Genomic DNA, 25,491 nt, shown 5'->3' with positions numbered 1-25,491 from the left:
TTTCAGATCTATATGGAAATCATAGCCCTCAATTTCCTGCTGATACAATCACTGGAACAGCAATGTGTTTTTAGCCTGCCGTATTGACCTGTGTGGCCAGTATTGCGGCATGTCATGGCTGCAAGGCAAGCTTCTTATACATGTATGCACCGTGCTGTCCAGGATGAACTAATGTTCTGGCAAGATTTGCATAATACCATATATGTATTATTTTTTTCTGGATTGATGTGATGATTGTGATTTTGATGTTTGTTTTATCTTTTATTTATAAAGTGCCAGCATAGTAGGCAGCACTGTACAGTGAATAATAAAGGGTGTAAATCACAAACTTCTATACTGCATGTAGCAAGTACAAGCTGAAGCACAGGAGCAGAGGAGGGCCCTGCCCAAACCAGCTTCTGTTATGAAATACATTAACATGAAATCTATAAATATAGGACATCAAACACTAGGCCTAGATGCTACACAATCGTATCAGTTGTATTTATTTCTCAAGCATAAGATCATGATTGCTGTCTTACACTTGAAGTTTTTGTGTGTGTATCCAAGGCTCTTTGTATAAGCTTCACGTAGCATCCTTGGCTTTTTGCACAATGCTCCTTGCTCCCCCTCCCATTTGAGCTGCTTCTCTCCCTCCTCTTCCTATGCTGGGTGGTGTTTAGCTACCTCACTAATACAGAGAACACTGCATCCAATCATGTGTGAGCTTGATGTAAGGTGCTTGTGATCTGAACACTGCAGAGAGATGCAGGGAGATGTCTCAGTCTGTAAGATGTCTGTCTGAGGCAAGCATCAGTTGCTGGGATGAGAGGGGAGGATGTGTGCTCCTTCCCAGGGGACACGTCTACATTGCAAGCAGAGGGTGATGCTCTGTGATGCCGACCCTGCTCCTTTATGAATGCCGGGATCATCAATGCTGTATAAATGCACTGGAGACATGGGGAATTCTGTCAGCTGTGTGAGAAAGCCAAAGGAGCCAAGACGAGGGACAGGAAAGGAGCCCCAATCTGGAAAGAAAAAAAAGCATTTTAGAAGGAAGAAGAAAGGTCAGAGAGAAGAGCAGGATGAAACAGGTCCTGAGAAGAAGGAAAGCGTGGAGGCCCAGGATGCATGTAGCAATACAAATGTACCTATTGATGATCCTGGAAGCATGCACCCAGTGCTAGAGGAAGAAGAAGGGAGAGTGCTCCAGGTGAGAGAGACATTGCATGGGATTGTGCACAGAGCTCAGCTGTTGACCCCCTTACCTACTCCAGAATCTCCACCAGCAGGGACCATGGTTATAGCTCGTATAGTGGACAACCCAGCAGACTGCAAGCAGCGATCAGTCAGCACCTTGGTGGAGTTTGACTGTGCTGGAAATAGCAGAGCTGTTCTGCTTCCTGTCAGTGATGGAGCACTGGAAAATGCTGTTGGTACCAGGACTGTATCTACTATGGAAGATGGCCCTAGATTGTCTTTCCAAGGAAAAGCTGTTACACCAAAAGCAATACCCGGTACACAGTCCTGGGGTCCTGACCTTCCATCTTCTGGATACTGCAGTGAGCCCTTGTCACAGGCAGAGCAGGTGGGATTTCACAGAGCATCCTCCTTCATTGTAATCTGCTCATTTTGCATAATTATTTAATATTCTGGAGCAGCGCACATACATGTACGGTAACATGATTTCTGAATTCACTCGTGTGAAAGCAGTGCTGCTTGAATGTAGGATGCTATAGTAAAATAGATTTCAGGGCAGATTTGCTGAAACTGAGCCTGTATTCAGAGCAAGCAGTGTGAAAACTCACATCTTAATATATGCAGCGTGAGGAGAGGCAATGTTATAGATGTCATTAAGATAGTGTTCTTACTGTCTGCAGATATCCGATATATATGTCAGTGGGGAGTCGGGAGATATGTCTGCCAAGGAGAAGCTGCTCCTATGGACCCAGAAGGTGACTGCGGGGTATGTTGGGGTAAAATGCACCAACTTCACTTCCTGCTGGAGTGATGGGAAGATGTTTAATGCCATTATACATCGATATAGGTAGGTAGCCGCTTGTATTTTGTGATAATATTGTGTGGTGTCTGCTGTATGGAGGGTATAAAGGCTTTGTGTTCCTCCTCTTAGACCTGACCTGGTAGACATGCAAAAAGTAGAAATTCAAAGTAACCGGGATAACCTGGAGCAAGCCTTTGAAATAGCAGAGAGCCTGGGGGTCACTAGATTGTTAGACGCTGAAGGTGGGTGCCACTTTCAAGGAAACTTCTGCTCATTCTAATGAGACATTGATTCACATCGGTAATGTTTTTGTTTTTGCCTTTTGGTCCCTCTTTAGATGTAGATGTAGATTCGCCTGATGAAAAGTCTGTGATTACATATGTCTCTTCTATATATGATGCCTTCCCCAAAGTCCCAGAAGGAGGAGAGGGGATCAGTGCCACGGTAAGTCATATTCAGTGCATATATGCTGACCTTTCATATGAGACCAATCTGAATGGTTGCCACAGTTTGTTGTGCACCTGCTTACACCTTTGTTCACCTTGCAGGAAGTGGATTCTCGCTGGCTGGAGTACCAGGAGAGAGTAATGTCCCTTACACAGTGGATCCGGCAACATGTACTTCTGATGTCTGACAAATCATTCCCACAAAACCCTGTGGAGTTAAAGGTACTGTGAATGAGTTCATTTATTTTGAAAGCGTATGTATTACACTACTGATCCCAGTTTACACCCATGCTTTTTTTCCTCTTTATAGGCACTTTATAATCAGTATGTACATGTTAAAGAAACTGAGATTCCTGCAAAAGAGCAAGAAAAAGCCCAAATACAGAAATTATACCAGATGTTACAGGTATAGTCATGTTTTGTAATAGGGAGCTGCACTGTTGCTTACTTTTACTGTTGCTGTTAGTAATTCATGGACTGTGTAGGCGCTCGCTCAGCTAGTTTTGTTTGCAGTGTGTTTTTTTTTTTTTTTTTTGTTATCCAAATGTTGCCCACATACTCCCTATTTAAAGTGTACCTCAGGTGACATGGGGAGGTAGACATGTATGTACAGTGCCAATTGCCAAGCATATTAATAACTAGCCTGTTCTCCTTTCTTTTCTTTTTCTGCCTGAAAGAGTTAAACATTTAGTCATGCAAGTTACTTTCTCTCTGTCAGGGCATAGTCTGACTATAGCGCAACCCTCACAAAAGGAATTTACAGCCATACAACTCGTTCCTGTAAGAGAACAGCTTCTGAGTGCAGGGAATACAGTAGATAAAAAGGTCAATAGTTCATAGCTTTTATTTCAGATAGTTGGAACACTGTCCTTGAGCAAAACGACTAAACAGTAGATCTTTTTAAACATAAAATATAACGGGAATATATTAAAAAAAAGTAATCCTTAGGAGGGGGTAGGAGAATAGATACAATTGTTTACTGTGATTTTCTCCACAGGTTCACTTTAAAGAGAACCCAAGGCATGTTTTTTTTTTACATCTTAAGAGGACACAGAGGCATGTTCTGTGCACATTCACATGACTCTGTGTGTCTCTATTGCTGCCGCTAGTCTCCCCCCCCCCCCCTGGGTCTGCTGTGCCCCCCTAAAAATATCGCCATACTAGCGACAATCTGCTTGTCGCTAGCATTCTGTATACCTGAAGCTTGTCAATCATCATCGGCTCCCCCTGCCTCTGTACCCTTCGCTCCCCGCCTCTGTAAGCTTCCTCCTATCGGAAGCTAAGCCGCAACCCAGGAAGTACTTCAGAGGTGGGGAGCGAAAGGGCAGGGGGAGCCGATGATGATTGACAAGCTTCAGATATACAGAAGGCTAGCGACAAGCAGATTGTCGCTAGCCTGGCGATATTTTCAGGGGGCAGAGCAGACCCTGGGGGGACTAGCGACGGCAATAGAGAGACACAGAGGCAGGTCATTGTGCACAGAACATGCCTCTGTGACCTCTTAAGATTTAAACTCTTTAAGTTGTCTCTTGGCTCTCAGTTTCTCTCATTCTCCATCTCAATGGTTCTCTCAGCCTCTATTTTATATTCTCTCTCTCACTCTTGCTCTCTAGTATCTTTCTGTCTGTCTCATTTTCTCCTTCCCTCTTTTGCTATCTTTGAAACAGATTCGGCTTACTAGCTCAGCTCACTGAACAGGTTCTTGTGGGGCTTCTATGGCCACTTTTCAGTGAATGCCTCTAAGAATGGATACAAGAGTTTTGAATTGGAGTTTATGGCACACTCTTATGCCTTTAGTACACAATGGATTATATAAAAGTCAGCCATACATGGTGCAATTAGTGATAAATAAGGCAAGCCTTTGATATCTACCTTATGTTGATTGTTTGCCTGGTATACTGCCTTGCACTATTAGATATTAGACAAAATTGCAGCAGAAATTTTAGCTGCCCATACCTTGGGCACCTTTTGTCGAATTTCAGTCTTGCAGCACCTGACTTTTTACTGCTTAAAGCTGACCTGAACTCAGAACTTACTCTATCCTCTAAAAGATAAGCAACATCATAATACCATTTAAAGAAAAAACATTTCCTTGTTTCAGCATATAGAGTTCGTACAGAGATGCTGCAGTGTGGTTACTTCCTGGTATCCTGGGAGCACAGAACGGGTTAACCTCCCGTGTTTACATATTGGCTCAGAAACCAACAGAGAGCAGACCGCTCAAATTGTACTAGCTCATTACTTGCTGAGAAGGGAGAATTAGACAGGGTGTTCTAAACACACACACATGGTCTACACAAGCTGGATTTCTCTCTGCTTTCCTTATCTTCTATGTAAGAGTTCAGGTTTGCTTTAATGAAGTACAATGCTGAGTGAATGTTGGTTAAGTACCACTGCTACCTGTAGCTTCATCATACCCCCACAGGTATTGAAAGGAATTGGCATACTTGATCAATATTTGATATTTTGATCAGATATTGATTACTGTATGCTTACCATAACTTACAATGGACTGTTCCAACATTATGTTTACACTAACAAAATTTAAGCATATGCTCAACTTTTTCCTTGACTAGAGTTTAATATACATTTATTTTTCTCTCAAACGAACCTCAATCATTTGTTATTTTATTTTTTTAAGACTTGGATTGAGTTTGGTCGCTTCAAGCTCCCTCCGTCCTTTCATCCCAATGATGTGGAGGAGCTGTGGGGAAAACTAATACTGTCTATGCTGGAAAGAGAGAAGGTCTTACGACCAGCTGTGGAGAGGTAGGTTTTCCTAGGGTCTAGATGAGTTGTTTCTGAACATTAGAAGATATGTACCGTAGTTTGGGGACTGTAAGTCACGCTTGTTTTTCCTCCAAAAGTTGGTGGGGGGAGGGGCAGTCAGTGCGTCTTATAGTCTGAACTGTGCAGACCAGCACAGTTTCCCCAGCACAGTTTCCCCTCACAACTACTTACATATTGCAAATTTCCCAGAGCACTGTGCTTAAACAATATATAATATACAATAAAAGGTGTAGCTCTGGTGGTGCGCTCTTTTCTAGACAAATAGTTTCACAATTTCAACATAAATATGTGAGCAACAAGTCCTCTTCTAGCCAGACGATCCTAGAATGATATAAGCTCTTCACAGCCTTTCAAAAGTCCTGAGCTAAAAGCCCGGTGTTTGTAGCCTGGTTCTCTGTGGTTCTTAGCACTGAAGTAAGAGTGGAGCAAAGCGTTTACCAGCGATGACAGCGTGTTTAATGCGATCTGGAAGGCAGGCGTCTTGCAGAGAACCAACCTGGTGGCCACAAACGGGGAGAGCCTGATAAAACTCATGCTCTATTAAAACGGATTTTAAATGTAATCGCACAGCTATATTTTTAATAAACTAGTAAGGGGGAACTTCACTATGCTGCTGTTATGGCTTATTTTCTGAGTTGTTGTCCAGTGAAGCTGAGTTGATCTGTGGAGGTGTTGGTGGAATATTGGCAGAGGAGAGGCCTTGTATTGCCCCAAAGCGATGCAGACCCCTATAATTTAAGGGTCACATTGATCGGTGAGTTGCTGTCTTTTGGGGGTGTGGTAGAGGCACTCACTGTCCAGTTCAAGGATCCGTGTACTGTCGATATAGATTGTGAACAACACCGTGGTGATTTTTAGCACAGGACATTTGAAAGACTGTAAAGTGCTTATATCATTCTAGGATTGTCTGGCTAGAAAGGACTTGTTGCGCACATATTTATGTTGAAATTGTGATACATATTGCAGATGCTGGTCACTGTGCGAGTGGGAAGTCCCCCTGTGTCCTTTTTTGCCCCTGGAGTATTGTACATACATCTGGGTGCACGCCGCCAGCTGGTGCAGAAGTAGCTGCATATAGAGAGGCTACAACAGACTTGTACATAGTTGCAGCCCATGGACCCCCTTTTCTGTGCTACCCCTGCCAAAGAACAGCCTTTAACAATTCCAAAAAATGCCTACATTCATATTATTTATCAATTCATTATTCATATGTTGAGTCTACTGTGGAAAAAATCTTACTGCACACATTTTTCCAGACATCATGTTCACATAAGAAATGCCACGCTTCCACTCCGGAGCAGCAGCAAAACCCAGAATGGGCTCTATTGGCAATTAGAGCCCATCTATCACATAGATGCTCTATAGTCCAGAATAGTGTGAACCTAGCTATGCATGTGAATGACAGGCTACACAGTACACCCAAAAAGTTTTTGAATAGAGTGTTTTTTATTTTGTAATTGTCCTTCAGGACATGGAATCCTTTTAACTCAGCATTTGATATTTCTCCTGCGCTATAGGCTTGAACTTCTCCTGCACATTGCAAACAGGATCCAGAATGGCTGCCTGAACTGTGAAGAGAAACTGACTCTAGCAAGGAACACACTACAGTCTGTAAGTGACATTTATCATGTATTCTGTCCATGCTCATGGTAGCTCTTGCACATGATGTTTTATGCATACACAAGCACAGTCACTCCTAACTTCTATCTTGCTCGATAGGGCAATACTGTGAGGACACAAGCGCTGTGCAGACATGCCAATTGGGGAGAGAGAAGGAGTGATAGGGTGTCGTATTATGGAGCACTACTTGTGGGTGGGGTAAATACAAGAACAACATGCTTACCTGTTGCTTGCATGCGCCATGTCTTAGGATACCAGTACACATTAGATTGTCAGACATGTGCGCAAGCTTGTAGTCTACATGTGTGACTATCCATGCAGGAATGTATTGTACAAGAAAGGCGTTCTTATTGCTTGTAAATTACTGATAGTCTTTATCTTTATGGTTTTAAGTTATTTATGTACTGTATCCTGATTGTAAATTTAATTGTCTTTGACGCACAAATTATTTGTTTTTTCCCCTTCTGGAGTCTGTGTTTTTATAAAACACATACAGTATCTCACAAAACAGAGTACACCTCTCACATTATGTAAATATTTTATTATCTTTTAATGGAACATCACTAAAGATATGACCCTTTAATATACAATGTAAAGTAGTCGGTGTACAGCTTGTATAACAGTGTAAATTTGCTGTCCCAACAAAATAGCTCAACACACAGCCATACATGTTTAAACCGCTGGCAACAAAAGTGAATACACCCCTAAGTGAAGAATGTCAAAATTCCTCCCAATGTGTCAATATTTAGTGTGCCTACCCTTATTTTCAATAACTGGTTTAACTCTCTTGGGCATGAAGTTCACTAGAGTTTAACAGGTTGTCACTGGAATCCTCTTCCACTCCTCCATGACAACATCACGAAGCTGGTGGATGTTAGAGACCCCTCCACATTCCATTTGAGGATGCCCCACAGATTCTCAATGGGGTTTAGGTCTGGAAACAATTTTTGACATTCCAGCACCTTTACCCTCAGTTTCTTCAGCAAGGCGGTGGTCATCTTGGAGGTGTATATTGCAATCGGTATGGCAGGCTACTGCCCTGCGTTTCAGTTTGCAAAGGGAGGGCATTATTCTCTTCAGTATGTCACAGTACATATTGGCGTTCATGGTTCCTTTGATGAATTGTAGCTCCACAATACCAGCAGCACTCATGCAGCCCTAACCCATGACACTCCCACCACCATGCTTGACTGTAGGCAAGGCACACTTGTCTTTGTAAACCTCACCTGGTTGTGGCCTCACACGCTTCAATCTTTAGAGGAGGCTTCCTTGTGGAACGTATGTGATGCAGCCTGCAGCATATGGTATCAGCACTGACAGACTGACCCCCCCCCCCCCCCCCCCAACCCTTCGAACTGTGTAGCAATGTTGCCAGCACTCACATGTCTATTTGCAAAATGTAGCCTCTGAATATGGTGGTAGGCACATGCACTCAACTCCTTTGGTCAACCATGGTGAGTCATCATCTAAATGGAACATGTCCAGTGAACCCAAGGTGATATGGAGGCTGCCATATTTATTTCCTTTTAAGCAATATCAGTTGTCTGGCTATCCTGCTAATCCTCTGCCTCTAATACTTTCAGCCACAGACCCTGAACAAGCATTCAGCAGATCAGGGTTTTCTGACAATATTGTCAGAAGTGACAAGATTAGCTGCATGCTTGTTTCTGGTGTAATTCAGCCACTACTGCAGCCAAATAGATGAACCGGGCTTCCAGGCAACTGGTATTGTTTAAAAGGAAATAAATATGGCAGCCTCCATATCACTCTCAACCTCGGGTTCACTTTAAACCACTGTATGTTCTTTGGCACTTTGCTGCAACTCATTTTCAGAGTGATGGCAAACTTCTTACAGCCAAGAACAATTATTTAACAATTATTTTTTTTTAGAGATCTTGAGAGAGTTCTCTGCCATGAGGTGCCGTATTAAACTTCCAGTGAGAGAGTGTGAAGGTGATGACACCAAATTTAATGCACCTGCTCTCCGTTCACACCTGACATCTTGAAACAGTAACGATTAACATGACCCCAGAGAGGGAAAATGTCTAATTGGGCAGAATTTTTACATTCTCCACTTAGGATCAGGGCTGTGGAGTCGGAGCAATTTTGGGTGCCTGGAGTCGGGAAAAAATGCTCTGATTCCTAATGAATTTGTAACTGTAATTAGAATAGAAAATATAATAAAATGTTCTATTTCTCAGATAATAATCATTATAAATAATTTATATATACAGTATATATACAGTAATAGCTGTGCTTAGTTCACAAAAATGAAATAAACCAATCAAAATTAGTTACTTGTGCTGCTTCAATAAAGCAGTCCCTGTATTTTTAAAGTCAGATATACACATCTGATTGTGACTGTACAGTATATATGATGTGTACACAGGAATCTCTTATGTATACTAAATAACATGTATGCTGTAAGAATAAAGCTTGATGTGTAGCCGTGTCACTAGTAGAGATGGTCAATGAGATGGAAATAATTCTGCGTTGATGCTGGCTTATGCAAATGTATGCACTCCCTTTGCTCATGAAATCAAATAATTTGATATGTTAAAATTGGTTTGGTGACTACGAATTAAAGGGTACCTGACATGGATGAAAAGAAAAGTGTTATACATACCTGGGGCTTCTTCCAGCCCTCTTCAGGCCAATCAGCCCCTTGCTGTCCTCCTCCACCACCTGGATCTTCTGCTATGAGTCCCGGTAATTCAGCCAGTCAGTGCAGTCTGGCCACGTGCCGCTCCTAGAGCCAGGAGCATTCTGCACCTGCGCAATAGTGCTGTGCAGGTGTAGTAAGCTCCCAGCAGAGTATGTGCATTACGCCAGACTGGCTCAAGTACCTGGACTCATAGCAGAAGATCCAGGTGGCGGAGGAGGACAGCGAGAGACTGATTAGCCTGAAGGGGGCTAGAGGGAGCCCCAGGTATGTATAAAACTTTAATTTCATCAGTCTCAGGTTTACTTTGTTAAAACAGTAGTACTATACTCTACATATGCACTCCCCACAGAGCTGCAGGGAATCCACTGAGAATGTTGTGCACATTGAACACAGAGGTGTTGTCTATCACCCAGAAACCTGGTTCAGATTGTACATGAAGAATGTGTAATAGAGGAAGAATCTCCTCATTCCCCTGCAGAGTACCTGCACATCACTCTTACATGTACCCACAGTTACATTGCCTAGGGCCTGATAGATGTTGTTTGTTTCAGTCTGTACCTTTTACAAGTACTCTTACCAAGGACTAGTTTTAGTCTATGACTAAAGGGAATAAATATGGCAGTCTCCATATCCTGCTCACTTCAGTTGTCTTGTAAGATTCCTAATCATTGGCAGTTAAGAGACAAATTTCATGTTACATACTTTCAATCAACAAGATTGTAATATGCAAATTAGAGGAGTCGGAGTCGAGGAGTCGGTGGAATCCTAAACTGAGGAGTCGGAGTCGGTGGATTTTTGTACCGACTCCACAGCCCTGCTTAGGATTGTGCTCACTTTTGTTTACATTGGTTTAGACATTAATGGATGTGTGTGGAGTTATTTTGATGGAACTCTAAGTTTTACCATTATACAAGTTGAACACCGACTACTTTACATTTTATCAAAGTGTCATATCTTCAGTGTTGTCCTAAGAAAATACGTCATAAAATATTTGCCAAAATATAAGAGGTATACTCACTTTTATGAGATACTGTAATGTGTAATTTAGTTGCCTTTTTAAAGTACTATATTCTAGATGTCATGAAACCAACACACACCTCAAGTGTAGTTTACTCGTCTGTAAACCTAAACCTATACATTTCTTATGTCCTAATACATGATTATGTGATTCTTCAGGATGCTACTAATGTTGAGTGTGGGCAGAGAACTCAGCAAGGAGATGAGGTCCTTCAGTTCCTGCAGGAGAGTGAATCTCTTCTCCGACAGCTACAGGCGGATGTGCAGATCCTGAGAGATGAAAAATACTTTCAGGTGGATGAACTAGCTTTCAGGTAATTAGGGATAAATCGTTGCCTTTTTGCTGATTTTTACAGAGTGCGTTTGACTGCAAGACTCAAAGTAAACCTGTAATTTAAAAAAATGCATAAGTTAAATACTAACCTCAGTAGAGAGATACCCCAGAGGCTTCCCACAACCTCTTTGAGACCACTGATCCAGCACTGGGATCCCCTGGAAGTTCATGGCCATGCTCCCTTCCGTGAACAAGCGTGGCTGCACTGTGCAGGCTCATGAGGCCTTGCACCTGCGCAATAGCACTTGGGCCAATTTAAATAAAACACAAATTGGAGATCTCCTTGCATGTAAAATATTTAGATGCGGATATCCTCCAGATAACTTTTAGTCAGCATGTTCCTCAAGTAAAAAAATTAGGAAGGCACATCCTCTAAACAACATTAATTAAGCAGACATGCCCCCCAAATCCTATAATTAGGCAGAATGTTTTTCACATTACATAATTACCCAGCATTTCCACCAGAAATACTAATTAAGCAGGTAAATCATCCAACTAATAAAACCAGGCAGGAATGTTCCTCAAATAACTTATTCTAGTAGTATGTCCTTTAAATGACATACTGTACATAGGCAGTATGTCATTCAAATGACAAAATGAGGCATAGGTGTCCCCCAGATAGTCTCCAGACAGACTCACCCCCAATTTGTAGCTTTGTCCTCCAGGGATATTGTATAAACATTCTTAATAGAAAAATATTCTTCTATTGGGAGAGACAAGTGACCATATTAACCACTGTGGGCTCTCACTTTTCTAATTTCATGTCAGTCCATTATGTCATCTGGACTGCCTCATGGCTGCATTGCTCACAGTCTGCCCTCATCTCTTTTTCTTGGTTCATTGCTTACAACCACACTGCATGAGGCACTTGCATGTTTTGGGGGACGGGGTTTACATGTAAGTCACTTGCTATATGTCCTGTTTTCTATTTGGCCAGTGTTTCTACACTACTGTTACTACAGGAGTGCCTAATCACAAAATGCTGCTTATCTGGCTCTTCCTCCTACTTGACCACTCCTCTCACCTAAGTCATGGAACCTTTCATCCAACATCTGCATCAGTGTATTTGGCATGTCAGAAGTGGCAAATGGCCTCAAATCTGCATATCAACACACTAGATTAGGTGCCTTAAAGAGAATCTGTATTGTTAAAATCGCACAAAAGTAAACATACCAGTGCGTTAGGGGACATCTCCTATTCCCCTCTGTCACAATTTCGCCGCTCCCCGCCGCATTAAAAGTGGTTAAAAACAGTTTTAAAAAGTCTGTTTATAAACAAACAAAATGGCCACCAAAACAGGAAGTAGGTTGATGTACAGTATGTCCACACATAGAAAATACATCCATACACAAGCAGGCTGTATACAGCCTTCCTTTTGAATCTCAAGAGATCATTTGTGTGTTTCTTTCCCCCCTGAGGGGGGAGTGCATAGCAGAACCACAACACTGAAGAACTTGGCAGCCTTCCAGACACAGGCTGACAAGTCTGACAAGGGAAAGATACATTGATTTATTACAGAGACTGTGATAGTACAAAGTGCTGCAGTAAGCCAGAACACATTAGAATAGCTTTTGGAACTTGTAGGATGATAAAAAACAGGATGCAATTTTTGTTACGGAGTCTCTTTAAAGGATACCTGAAGTGACATGTGACATGATGAGATAGACATGTGTATGTACAATGTCTAGCACACAAATAACTATGCTGCGTTCCTTTTTTTCTTTATCTGCCTGAAAGAGTTAAATATGATGTATGTAAGACAGGAAGTGACCACAGTGTGACTCTCACTGATAAGAAATTCCAACTATAAAACACTTTCCTAGCAGAAAATGGCTTCTGAGAGCAGGAAAGAGATAAAAAGGGTCAATAGTTAATTAATTTTAGCTCTGGCATGTTTAAATGAATGTGTCATTGAGCAAAAACAATAAAACAGTTAAAACTTAATAAGTACATTTAAACAAAATAAAACTGTGGAATATCTTAAGTATTTTTTAGGAGAAGGAAGATAGATACAATCGTTTATTTCATTAGTTTATTTTCGCCTAAGGTGTCCTTTAAAGAGTCCTGTATTGGAATGTACCGGCCCTGCTCTAAGGCAAATTTTGGGTGGGTAGCAAATAAAGTATGTTTTGGGTTATGAGAGTGTATACCTTGCAAACAGAGTAAGTCCCTGTTTATTCTAACAAATGTCAATTAAGTTTTTGTTTTTCCTTTAGGGTTCTGAGGATTCAGGATGAGCTTCTCACCCTCAGGCTGGAGTACTCAAATCTGTACAAGAAGGGAAACCTCTTCAATTCAGATCTAAGAATCACCACATCTCTGAACACAACTCAACAGCAAGCTTTTCACTCGCCAGCAACTTCTTCCACTTCATGGTTTCGGAAGCCAATGAGCCGAGCAGAGCTACTTGCACTGTCATCTTCTGAAGATGAGGGTAGCCTCAGATTTGTATATGAGCTTCTTGCCTGGGTGGAAGAAATGCAGGTGAGTTATTTGACCTGCAGAAATGACAGCAGTATTTTTATGAAGGTTACCCCAAGTTGAAGTCTCAATGTTGTAGCTAGAAGGATTATTTGCTAACTGGGTGCTGTTTTATTTTCCAGTTGAAGCTAGAACGAGCAGAGTGGGGCAACGATCTTCCAAGTGTGGAATCGCAGCTAGAAACTCAGCGTCAGGTTCATGCGAGTGTGGAAGAGCTGGCCTCCAGTCTGCGAGAAGCTAGAAGCTATGAGGTGGGTGTTCCATCATCACCATTTCTCCTGCAGAGCTGCACAGAATAAAGATTCTGCCAAGGAATGCTGTTAAACACAATGCAATGAAAACTTTGTATCATTTTATTGTTTTCCTTGAAATTTAAGCTCAACACACACCATACAATCTTGGTTGTACAGATTTACCAAATCTATGTAGTATAAGGGCCAACAGATTAAAAATACCTTGAATTATTGATTGGATAAGCTCTTATACTACATGAAAGTGGTAAGATTGAACAACCAAGATTGTATGGTGTGTGTTGAGCCTAAGTATGCAGTATTTTTAGTAATTGTGTTCTCTTTTAAAAGTGGACCAGCCCTTCATCTTTCCTGGTTTTCATTCTTGGCAGGTTAAAATGTCTCCAAACTTTCGCAGCAGCTATAAAGAGACCCTAAGCAAGCTTGAAATGCAGTACTGCAAACTAAGAGTAAGTATTTATATAGTGATTGTAAAAGGAGAATGCTTGTACGTTGAAATTGACAGCTTTGTAGTGGGTACATTTATTTGTATCCTTGTTGCTTTTCAGGTTTGCAGTTTTGGTTGGGTCCCCAAATATTTTCTTATGGCTTCTTATACTTATGATGATAGTATACCGTAAATTGAGTCTAAGCAATTAACGGACTAATCCGGGAAAAAAACAAAACAAGATCTACTTGCCTGGGGCTTCCTCCAGCCCCTGGCAGCCGATCTGTCCCTCTTTGCAGCTCCAGGGTCCCGGGTTTTTTGGTCCAAATCGATCAAATGTTGATTGGCACATTGGGGCATCCATTTCAAGCAGCAGTGTTCTCCCCAGGCTCTTTTAGCCGGGTGGTCTACCCGGTTAGTTTTGGTGAGCACCCAGCTGTCATCGGCTCATCTCCTCCTCTGCTGTAAGCAGAGTTGCGCACAGAAGCGCCGATCCTGCATTCTCACATCTCACCCCACCCGGCTACTTTTTCATGCCACCCTGCTACTTTTTCATGCCAGAACACTGCCACTTCACGGAAAGCCTGCTAGCTGCCGATCGCGGCTAGCAGGCTGCTTGTAAACGAAAAGGGAAAGAAATCCCCTTTGTTTACATGCGTACAACGCTGCGGTCTCCAGCAGCGCTGTAAGAGATCGGCGTCCTCTCATAGGCTGATGCATATAAGAGGCAGAGAGCAGGACAGATCGCCGTCCTGCTCAATTCTTCAGGCAGAGGGGAGGAGGGAGGGGGACGGCGGCAATGAGAGCCTCTGTGAGACTAAAAAAAAAAAAGTGACAGCGGCGATCAGGTCATCAAATCTGCCAGAATTTGGCAGGAAAAAAATCAGTAAGTATATGGGCACATTTAGATGTGCGTCCATAACGCAGATACATATTTGCTAATTGGTTTCAGTCTGTCTTGTAACTATATGGCATGTGAACATTTATTATCATGTGAAATTTAGTTGGAATCCTTCTATGAACAGTAATAATTATAATTTGCTCAGGTACACAAATGAATTCGAGCGGACTGAAGTAACCTAAAAAAAAAAATTAAGAGTTTCACTTACCTGGGGCTTCTGCCAGCCCCCTGTAGCCGATCTGTGCCTATGCCATCCTAGACTGATTCTCCGTTCCCCCACTGCGTCTCACCCAGTGGAAGCTGACTTCTAAGTTGACGTCCACTGCGCCCTGCCCACGCATATCCTGGTATGCGTTCCTGTAGCCAGGAGCGTCCTGTGCAGACACAGTACGAGAAAATCTCGCCTGCGCAGTACGCTCCTGGCAAAGGGAGCGTGAATGAGGATGTGCACGGCCGTTTCGGCGCAGTGCACTCCTGCTGCCTGAAGTGAGCCGTGGCGTGGGAACGGACGATCGTATGGAAACTTTGCGGGCACAGGATGGCTGCAGGGGGCTGGTAGAAGTGAAACTCTTAATTTTAGTTTTTTTTAGGTTACTTCAGTTCCGTTTTAAGTGTGTTTGACCTTTATCAACAGTAAGTTTACCTTACATATCAAATGGTACTTTAAGTGTAGCTTTGAAAACAGAAGTCTGAGATGGGATTACTTACAGCCTAAACCCAGTCATTCATGTTTTCCTGATCCTTAGCAGTAACTCAGGAACATTTTTTTTTTTTTTTATCCTTTAGAACAGGGGTAGGAAACCTATGGCTTGGGAGCCAGATGTGGCTCTTTTTGATGGCGGCAATCTGGCTCACAGATAAATCAGTGGGGGTTGATTCACTAAGCTACACTGCTCAAGCAGCGCAGCTTAGTGGGGCAGCGCCAGTAAAATTTTCACAGTAGGCACGCTACTGCTGTACTCACACCCTTACTCACACTCTCCAAAACTAACAGCTGCTCCAGTTGTCCCACTCTGGACCCTGTCAGGTCCAGTGACTTTGTAGGATGAGATCCCCACACTTTGATGGGCCCAGTAGGCTGCCTGTCACTTGAAAGGCAGCCTATTGGGCAAAAATGAGGAGATCTCGTGCTACAAAGTGTCAACCCCCAAGTCAGCTAGTTAATTGTACAAGCTGTTAGTTGGTATTTTTCCTGTCTGGCTCTCTGGGAAATTGCTGATGTTACTGAAACCCAAAAGAAGCTGCAGACATGTCTGACACTTCCTCTGCCTGGACGATCAACTGTATACACATAACCATGGCAACGGACGTGAGCCCTCTGCTGCACATGCACACTGTCCAAGTTTGAAAAATATTGAATGGCTCTCAGGAAAATACATTTTCAAATATATGGAGTCTATGGCTCCATAAGCCAAAAAGGTTCCTGACCCCTGCTTTAGAAGCTCCTTGATTAACTAAAGGGAACATTTTTGTTTTTTAAAAATTGAATGTAAGTAGCCCAGACACTACTGATTACAATTGCTTTAGGCTGCATTCATCATAGAGGTATTTAGCCTGGGCCGCCACATGCCGACGGAACAGCAGGATGCAGCAACCCAAGCAGAAGCGGCTCCTCTCTTAACCTGCTTTGACCTTTTGCATCACAGCTGCCTCAGGGAAGGGGGTGGTGGAGCGGGCTTAACGTCTGGATTTGCATGTTTGTCAGATGACGTTGTTTAGGGCGCCGGAACTGCTGTGCCTATGGCCTCCTGAGATGTAAATCTGGCCCTGGCATGGTTAAAAGAAAAAATATTTACCATGCAGAGTAAAATGAAAAGGCAATTAAGTACACTGAATAACAATAAGCCTTGCTTATCAAATAATTTAAGAGGTTTAGTTTCTCTATAATAATAATTATAATAATCTGATGAGAATGTATAAGCAGAAAAGATTACGAGCACTAAAAGAAGGATGCTTGCTGTTTTTCTGGTGTAGGAGACTTCTAGCTCCCGTCTGCGTCACTTGGAGACCCTGTATGAGTTTGTGTCCCGAGCCACAGCACAAATTATCTGGCTAAATGAGAAGGAGGAGGAGGAGCTGGCATATGACTGGAGCGATGGAAATTCCAACATGGAGGCAAAGAAGGAATACTTTTCTGTAAGCATAGCTTGGAGTGAAATATATATATTTTTTTTTTACCTTACCTGACTGCTAGGATTAACGGCATTGAAACCTTTAAATCCCTTTCTGTGAGCCTTGCTTATGTTTTGGCTCTTCCTAGTGATGTGATGTTAAAGCGGTAATGACATTTGTCTTTTCTTCAGGAACTGACTGAAGAGCTGGAACAGAAGCAAGATACAATTCAGTCTCTGCAAGAGACAGCTGAACTGCTCTCTCTGGAAAATCACCCAGCAAAGCAAACTGTAGAGGTATGTACACATGAGTGCTGATCAGGGGCGTTCTTGGGCACCCGCGATCAGCAGAAGGTTGGGCACTGCCACAAGCACCCATGGGTGCCCCACCACGCCCAAAAATAACTATATTTTTCTTGATTTTTGGTCAGATTGGCGCTTGTGGGCCGAATGTTAAGATTAGCCTTGGGGGTGGGGCATGATTAAGCTTAGCCGGGTGGCGGGGTGAAGAGTTCAGGTTAACTTTGGGGCAGTGGGTGGGTAAAGCTAGCTGTGGGGGTAGGTGGATAAGGTTAGGCATCAGTAGAGGGAGGGTTCCGTGAGAGAATGGGGTTAAATATAGCTAGTGAAGACCCCAGAAACCCTGCTTTGGCTCTACTGGGCGCTCTTTTTGCACAGATGTCATCAGGGTTCATCTACTTTTCCTCAGTTTAACTGGCAAAATTATCTATTTTGATGTATTATCCACCTTTTATGTATTTACTGGCACTAGACCAATTTTTTCCTATAATTACTGCATTTGTTACTTAAAGAGGAACTGTAACGACAAAACGGCCCCTGGGGGGTACTCACCTCGGGTGGGGGAAGCCTCAGGATCCTAATGAGGCTTCCCACGCCGTCCTGCGTCCCTCGGGGGTCTCGCTGTAGCCCTCCGTACAGCGGTGACGCAATATTTACCTTCCTGGCTCCTGCGCAGGCGCTCTGATGCCTCTCGGCGCCGAAGTAGGCGGAAATACCCGATCGCCGTCGGGTCTGCTCTACTGCGCAGGCGCAAGTTTCCGGCGCCTGCGCAGTAGAGCGGACCCGACGGAGATCGGGTATTTCCGTCTATTTCCGTGCTGAAAGTCGCCACAGCGCCCCCGCTGGAGCCAGCAAAGGTAAATATTGAACTGACAGTCGGCACACTCGCCGGCTGTTCGGAGGGCTGCGGCGAGACCCCCGTGGGACAGAGGACGGCGTGGGAAGCCTCATTAGGATCCGGAGGCTTCCCCCACCCGAGGTGAGTACCCCCCAGGGGAGGTTTTTGTTGTTACAGAGTCTCTTTAAACTGTAATGAGTGTGGCTTTATTTGTTATTTGGGGTATAATAATTGCTACATTTGTCATTTTGGATGCAGTGATTGCTGCACTTGTCATTTTGGTGTAATCATGGCTGTATTTGTGATTTGTGATGGTAGTGATGGCTGCATTTTTCATTGTGTGGGTAGTAAAGGGAACATGAGGTGAGAGGCTTATGGAGACTGCCATATTTATTTCTTTTTAAACAATACCAGTTGCCTGGCATTCTTACTGATCTTTCTGGCATCAATAGAGTCTGAGTTAAAGGGACACTATAGCGAAAAACTGTAAAATATAAATTATGTACAAACATATACAAACAAGAAGTACATTTTTTCCAGAGTAAAATGAGCCATAAATTACTTTTCTACTATGTTGCTGTCACTTACAGTAGGTTGTAGAAATCTGACAAATGACAGGTTTTGGACTAGTCCATCTCTTTATAGGGGATTCTCAGGGATATATTTATTTTCAAAAGCACTTAGTGAATGGCAGTTGCTCTGTCCAACTGCCAAAAAACTGTGTGGCGAGCAGGGAAGCTGGCCAGCATCTTTGTATAAATAATTTTTAAGGAATATTTTTATAAAGAATAAAAGCCTTGCTGAGAATCCCCTGTGAAGAGATGGACTAGTCCAAAACCTGGCACTTATGTCAGATTTCTACTGCCTACTGCAAGTAAAAACAACATAGGAGAAAAGTAATTTATGGCTCTATTTTACTCTGGGAAAAAAAAACCCCTTCTTCTTTGTCTGTTTGCACATATTTTAAATTTTCAATTTTTCGCCGTAGTGCCCCTTTAAACACCTGAAACAAGCATGCGGCTAAACGGGCCAGACTTCAGTCAGCGCACCTGATCTGCATGCTTGTTTAGGGTCTATGGCTAACCGTATTAGAGGCAGAAGATCCATAGGACAGCCAGGTAATTTGCATTGTTTTAAAAGGAAATCAATGTTTACCTCCATATACCTCTCACTTTAGGTGTCCTTTAAAGGCCGTTCTAATAAGGTCTCCATCTGAGCACCTGCACAAATGTATGAAAACATTGGTGCCTATATTCTATATCCTGCGCTACTTTGTCTTTACAAGTTATAGTTTGTATAATGGGAACCTGTTTTCTAGTAAGCAGTAGGAGGAAGTTGTTTTATCCTGTGGGGTCCCCTTAACATTCGCACCAACAATATGAAAAATATAACACCAGCTATACTCAGAGACATATACTTTTTAGGAGTATTAACTGCTTTTTTTAAATCCAAAAATGCCTCTCACTAAATAGAGTAATTGTACAGTGTAATAACAGCCCAGAGTAACAAATGCAAATCAGCACCAGCAGAAATGTATGCAGAGTAACAAGCACAGTCATTCTTGTAAATAGTCCTGTTTACAAATGTAAGCCTAAACCATCAAGTCATACATCTATGATAATTAGCTACAGCCAGTAAAGCTATAGGCCAGGGCTTGTTAAAGAGACACTGAAGCGAGAATAAATCTCGCTTCAGTGCTTATATTCAGCAGAGGCATGTGTGCCCCTGCTAAAACGCCGCTATCCCGCAGCTAAACGGGGGTCCCTTACCTCCCAAATCCCCTCCGTGGTGCCCGGGGATCTCTTCCTGATTGAGGCAGGGCTAATGGCCGCAGCCCTGCCTTACGCGCGCCTGTCAGCGCGTATCTCCGCCTCTCCCCCGCCCCTCTCAGTCTTCCTTCGCTGAGAGGGGCTAGGGAGAGGCGGCGATGCACCGCTGATAGACGGCGATGAGAGGCAGGGCTGCAGCCGTTAGCCCTGCCTCAACAGCAGCAAAATCTACAACCAAGTTGGTCGTAGATTTTGCAGGGGTGGGTTTGGGGGTGAAGGGACCCCCGTTTAGCCGCGGGATAGCGGCGTTTTAGCAGGGGCACACATGCCCCTGCTGAATATAAGCACTGAAGCGAGATTCATTCTCGCTTCAGTGTCTCTTTAATATCCTTTCTGAAATCATTATGTGCATAATGCTATGTTTTTTAAAGCAGTGTTGCTTTGCTTACCTGAGGTGACATGATGAAATAAACATGTGTATGTACTGTGCCAAGTGTACAAATAACTATGCTGTAAGAACTCAAAGCCTGGAGGTGCCCAAAAGAATATAGTAGAACACTTCAAAATCCATATTCAAAAATGTATGTAACAGCCTACTTTCCTGAAGACTATGATGACGTTTGTCTCAAAAACTTTATTCAGCACAAAGAATTACGCATTTCACATCTAAAACCACTTCATCTGGTCAATAATGTGCCAAAAATGGTGACAGTGGAGCCCAGGGGCCTTGTACAATTTTCTTTTTTCTGATAGAAAAAGTTAAACATTTAGATATACAAGCGACACGTTCTCTAGTCGGGACGTAGTAACAGATCAGGCCGTTTGGGCAAGGATATCGGCAAGTGTCTAGCAGATGCCAATGCAAATTATCTTTAATTGCGCACCAAGGGGGTGAATTGGGAGCTTGATGCAGATAATAGTTATTATAATAGATAATAGGGAATAGTGATTACAGCTGATTATCTGTTTATAGACGAACGGCTACAAATAGTGGTTGTTTGGGTGCCGATATTAGTGTTAAGTATTATGAGGGGGAGTTTAGTATTAGGCACTAGGTGAGGGGCTTAGTGTATGCATTGTTCCCCAACCTTGTCCTCAGGGCCCACCAACAGCGCATGTTTTGTAGAAATCCACAGAGGTAGTTAATTAGCTCTGGTGAGATACTAATTACCTCACTTGTGAATGTTTGTGGTTTCCTGCAAAACATGTACTGTTGGTGGGCCTTGAGGACAGGGTTGGGGAACTCTGGTGTACAGAATTGATGTGTGTGTTGAAAGGGAACCTAAATTGAGAGGGATATGGATGTTTCCTTTTAAACAATACCAGTTGCCTGGCAGTCCTGCTGAGCTCTTTGGCTGCAGCTGTGGCTGAAACAATCTGACACAAGCATGCATTTAATCCAGTCTGACTTCAGTCAGAGCAGCTGATCTGCATGCTTGTTTAGGGGCTGTGGCTAAAAGCATCAAGAGACACAGAATCAGCAGGAGAGTCAGGCAACTGGTATTATTTAACTACTTTACGACCACCTCACGGCAATGGGCATGACCACAGCGGCAGCCCCAGGACCGCCTAACGCCAATTGGCGTCAAGTCCTGGGGCTGCAGTTTCCAAGGGAACGGCCGCGCGCATGTGCGATCGTTCCCTGCCACTACACGGAAAGCCTGCTAGCTGCCGATCGCAGCTAGCAGGCTGCTTGTAAACGAAAAGGGAAAGAAATCCCCTTTGTTTACATGCGTACAACGCTGCGGTCTCCAGCAGCGCTGTAAGAGATCGGCGAACCCCAACCTCTGATTGGCCGGGGATCGCCGTCCTCTCATAGGCTGATGCCTATAAGAGGCAGAGAGCAGGACAGATCGCCGTCCTGCTCAATTCTTCAGGCAGAGGGGAGGAGGGAGGGGGACGGCGGCAATGAGAGCCTCTGTGAGACTAAAAAAAAAAAAAAAATGACAGCGGCGATCAGACCCCTCCGGCAGCATGTTCCCTTAGGGAGGAGGTGAGTCCGATCGCCATACTTAGCTGGGCTGTGCAGGAGGCTGAAAAGCCTGCATAGCCCACTACAGAAAAAAAGTGCCTGGTCTTTAGGGGAGTTTAACACTGTGGTCAACAAGGGGTTAAAAAGGAAAAATCCATATCTTTCTCAGTTTAGGTTCACTTTAAGGTTTAGTGTTACGCACTAGGATGGGAGAGTTTGTGTGAGAATGGGGGCTGTTACCTTGTTGTAAAATACCAGCATTGTAAATTATTTTTTTGTAGTGGCACCACCCAGCACCCAACTCAAACAGTGGTGGTGCTACATATATGCACCTTGTTGGACTATAATAGAGTAACCCTCACTGATGAGGAATTACAGCCATTAAACTGTTTCCTGGCAGAGAGCAGCTTTGATGTACGCTTATGTAGATGTTATGTACATTGCTAAATAAAGTGGTATGTGGACATGGTCAGTCAGATGCAAATAATTTCAGCCTGTATGCAGATATATTAAAATTGTATTCAGCTTGATATTGGACCAATCAGAAGTCCTTTCCCAGGCTGAGTACAGTTTGCATTAAATTTGCATCCAAGCTGGAATTTGCATTTCATTGTCCACCCCTTGTGGTGGATGTGACACTGTTAACCTCCTCTGTTCTGTACTGTTCACATAATGGCACTGAGGCAGAAGCTAAGCAGTAATCTTTGGGTGTGTATACTGTACACATGAAAGCTATTTAGAGGCTTACAGGTTATATCTTCTTGTCTTCGTTGTAGGCATACATTGGAGCAGTTGTTTCTCAGTGGCAATGGGTCCAGCAATTATGTCTTTGTGTGGAACATCATTTAAGTGAGAATTCTGCCTATTTCCAGGTATTTATTGTTTCTGTATTTACATTCTTTATTTGATGTGTTAATAAGGTGTAAGCTAAACATATTCTTTAATTGTACAGTTTTTTAGTGATGTTCGAGATTCTGAGATGTATTTGAAGAATCTCCAAGAGTCTATAAAAAGAAAGTATTCCTGTGATCGCAGTACTAGTGTGAACCGGCTGGAAGATGCATTGCAGGACTCCATGGTGAGGAGCACAACCACTGGCTAACATTGTTTATGTAACTGTTGAAATGCATCTGCTAAAATTGTAAATGATTTCTCTGTAGGATGAGAAGGAGCAACTCATCCAATCCCGTAGCACAGTTGCTAGTCTGGTTGGAAGGTCCAAGAGCATTGTCCAGTTGAAACCCAGAAATCCTGACCACAGTTTAAGTGGCACACTACCCATCAAAGCAATATGTGACTATCAGCAGATAGAGGTAGGCTTTTTGTCCAGCTATGTGTATGCTTGTCCCACCACAATTAAGTCTTGCTTGTCTCGCAGCAAAATATTTGAGACATTTTCTTTTTTTTTTTTACTGTGTTACAAGTGCATGCAGTGAGCTCTACATAAAATAAGAAAAAAAATATTTCCTCTGATGTTGTTTGTTAGCAGCCCATGCACTGTCATGGAAGGTCATTGCTATGCTATCTTAAGAATGGCCTGTATAAGTTGCTTTGCTTCCACAAGTTACAGTGTTTGGCCAGCATAATATCAGATGTACATTTTCAGAGTGAATATTCTTTTTCTGCTTGACAGATTACTATCAGTAGAAATGAAGAATGTGTACTTGAAGATAACTCTCAGAGGACAAAGTGGAAAGTGATTAGCAGCACTGGAAATGAGGCGATGGTACCATCTGTGTGTTTCATTGTCCCTCCACCCAACAAGGAAGCAATGGAAATGGCTAGCAGGTAATAAACTCTATTACCTCATAGCTCATATGAGCCATCAACTTGCTTTTTTTTCCCTTTTCTTATGGTGGTTAATCTTTCATTTTGTAGAGTGGAACAGCTTTATCAGAAAGTTATGGCTCTTTGGCATCAGTTACACGTAAACACAAAGAGTTTAATATCGTGGCACAGTCTTCGGAAAGATGTTGATTCAGTTCAGAGTTGGAATATAGATAAGGTGAGAGTTTTGTGAGAATGGATTGTGCTGAAAACTATTGTTAATGTAAAGTGTACCCAAGCTGAAGCTTGGGCAGAAAATGAGATATTAACCTAAAGAGAGGAAAGCCTCAGGAACCTATTGAGGCTTCCCTCTTTATTCTTCGGTCTCCCCTCACCTAGCATGGACCCCTGGAAGATTGGATATTCTGCAATCTTATCAGGGCCATATACCTCCTCGGGCATCAGCGTGGTCACCCATGCATAGTAGGCAGCCTCCATGCTACTGCACATGTGTGGCCATGCTCGCAGCTATTGCACGGCCACACTCTTCATAAAAGAGAAGCGCGGCTATTGCATGGGCTGCACTCGTCACAGAAGAGGAGCACAGCCCCCAATGTGTAGGAGGTCCGCACTCGCCAGTGGGAGGATAAAGGACACTGAGGGAAGCCTCAATAAGATACTGAGGCTTCCCTCTCGTTGGCTAACTATCTCTTTCTGAACTCAACCTTTGGCTTGGGTTCTCTTTAATGCATATTCTAAGGAATCCTCAATAAGATACTGAGGCTTCCCTCTCGTTGGCTAACTATCTCTTTCTGAACTCAACCTTTGGCTTGGGTTCTCTTTAATGCATTTTCTAACCAGTTTTTATTTGTCCTCAGCTCAGGGTCATGCCTCTGTCTGAGAGGCTTCAGACACTCTCTAGTCTTCAGTCACATCTTGATGATTTCTTGGAAGATAGCAAAGACTCGCAGATATTCTCACCAACTGACCGGCTGAACATGGAACAAGAGGTGGAAACCTGTAAAGAGCAATGCAGAAAGCTTGTAGACCTTATTGAAGCTGGTAAGGAGTACAGTAAATTGAGTAAGAACCATACGTGTAAAAGATCATGAAAGGGACAACAAATCTGTCAGATATTTTAAGCTCTGCTCATATGCTTGATAAAACAAGTGATGCCCAATGGGTGGCAACTGATCGGATCATTAGTGGAAGTGCAAAAATGAGGACCCGGAAGTGTGAAATTCACCACACGTGGATAGTGATAGTTTATTGTCGGATACAAATGACTGACACAGATTATCATCTGAACCAATTTGCCAATATGAATCCGCCTCCATGGACGATAATTGCTATCTTTTAACATTGTGGGGGCACTTTAAAAAAAATGATTCTCGGGCAACCCATTGTTTGTTTCTGGCGCCAAGTGTATGTACAGAGCTGTAGTGGGGAGTCTGTTTTTGAAGTGATGAGGATCAAATCCTTATGCTAAGCAGTGCTCTTTGACATGTCTGGATCTTCCTCAGCTTATCTTGAAGCACACATACATGGGGGTTGTTTCAGATACGGGTGCAAAATAAACTAGAGCTGCCTTTGCCATGGGAGACCAGGGTTCGAATTCTGGCTAGGGTCAGTACCTATTTAGTACGAAGTCCCTGGGCAAGACTTCCTAACACTGCAGGGTGGCCCCTTGAGCGCGCCCTTAGTGGCTGCAGCTCTGGAGTATTTTGAGTCCAACAGGAGAAAAGCGCTATACAAATGTTAGCATTATTTTTTTTATTATTATTATTAATGGTACAGTTCAAGGCAGTTAGAATGCTTTGT

The 25,491-nt window shown here is 43.0% G+C and overlaps 1 protein-coding gene across 22 annotated transcripts in view; it reads left to right on the top strand.

Moving 5' to 3' along the window:
- MACF1 (microtubule actin crosslinking factor 1) overlaps positions 1-25,491 on the top strand; it is a 449,681-nt gene that overhangs the window by 216,942 nt on the left and 207,248 nt on the right. For 11 of the 22 annotated variants that reach the window (XM_068268830.1, XM_068268828.1, XM_068268833.1 and 8 more), the window contains 19 exons: positions 1,860-2,026; positions 2,111-2,223; positions 2,319-2,425; positions 2,530-2,649; positions 2,738-2,833; positions 5,069-5,196; positions 6,735-6,828; positions 10,679-10,833; positions 13,070-13,337; positions 13,457-13,585; positions 13,957-14,034; positions 16,888-17,049; positions 17,217-17,321; positions 22,680-22,775; positions 22,856-22,981; positions 23,064-23,216; positions 23,537-23,691; positions 23,782-23,908; positions 24,549-24,732. In XM_068268830.1, the coding sequence (XP_068124931.1) occupies positions 1,860-2,026; positions 2,111-2,223; positions 2,319-2,425; positions 2,530-2,649; positions 2,738-2,833; positions 5,069-5,196; positions 6,735-6,828; positions 10,679-10,833; positions 13,070-13,337; positions 13,457-13,585; positions 13,957-14,034; positions 16,888-17,049; positions 17,217-17,321; positions 22,680-22,775; positions 22,856-22,981; positions 23,064-23,216; positions 23,537-23,691; positions 23,782-23,908; positions 24,549-24,732 (2,563 nt within the window). Of the gene's footprint in view, positions 1-759; positions 1,568-1,859; positions 2,027-2,110; positions 2,224-2,318; positions 2,426-2,529; positions 2,650-2,737; positions 2,834-5,068; positions 5,197-6,734; positions 6,829-10,678; positions 10,834-13,069; positions 13,338-13,456; positions 13,586-13,956; positions 14,035-16,887; positions 17,050-17,216; positions 17,322-22,679; positions 22,776-22,855; positions 22,982-23,063; positions 23,217-23,536; positions 23,692-23,781; positions 23,909-24,548; positions 24,733-25,491 lie in introns of those variants that run through there. The other 11 variants (XM_068268824.1, XM_068268820.1, XM_068268814.1 and 8 more) reach the window with 3 other exon arrangements.

The sequence above is a fragment of the Hyperolius riggenbachi genome, chromosome 2, assembly GCF_040937935.1.
Source record: "Hyperolius riggenbachi isolate aHypRig1 chromosome 2, aHypRig1.pri, whole genome shotgun sequence".
NCBI classification, from domain to species: domain Eukaryota; kingdom Metazoa; phylum Chordata; class Amphibia; order Anura; family Hyperoliidae; genus Hyperolius; species Hyperolius riggenbachi.
This window is presented reverse-complemented; position numbering and strand designations above follow the sequence as displayed.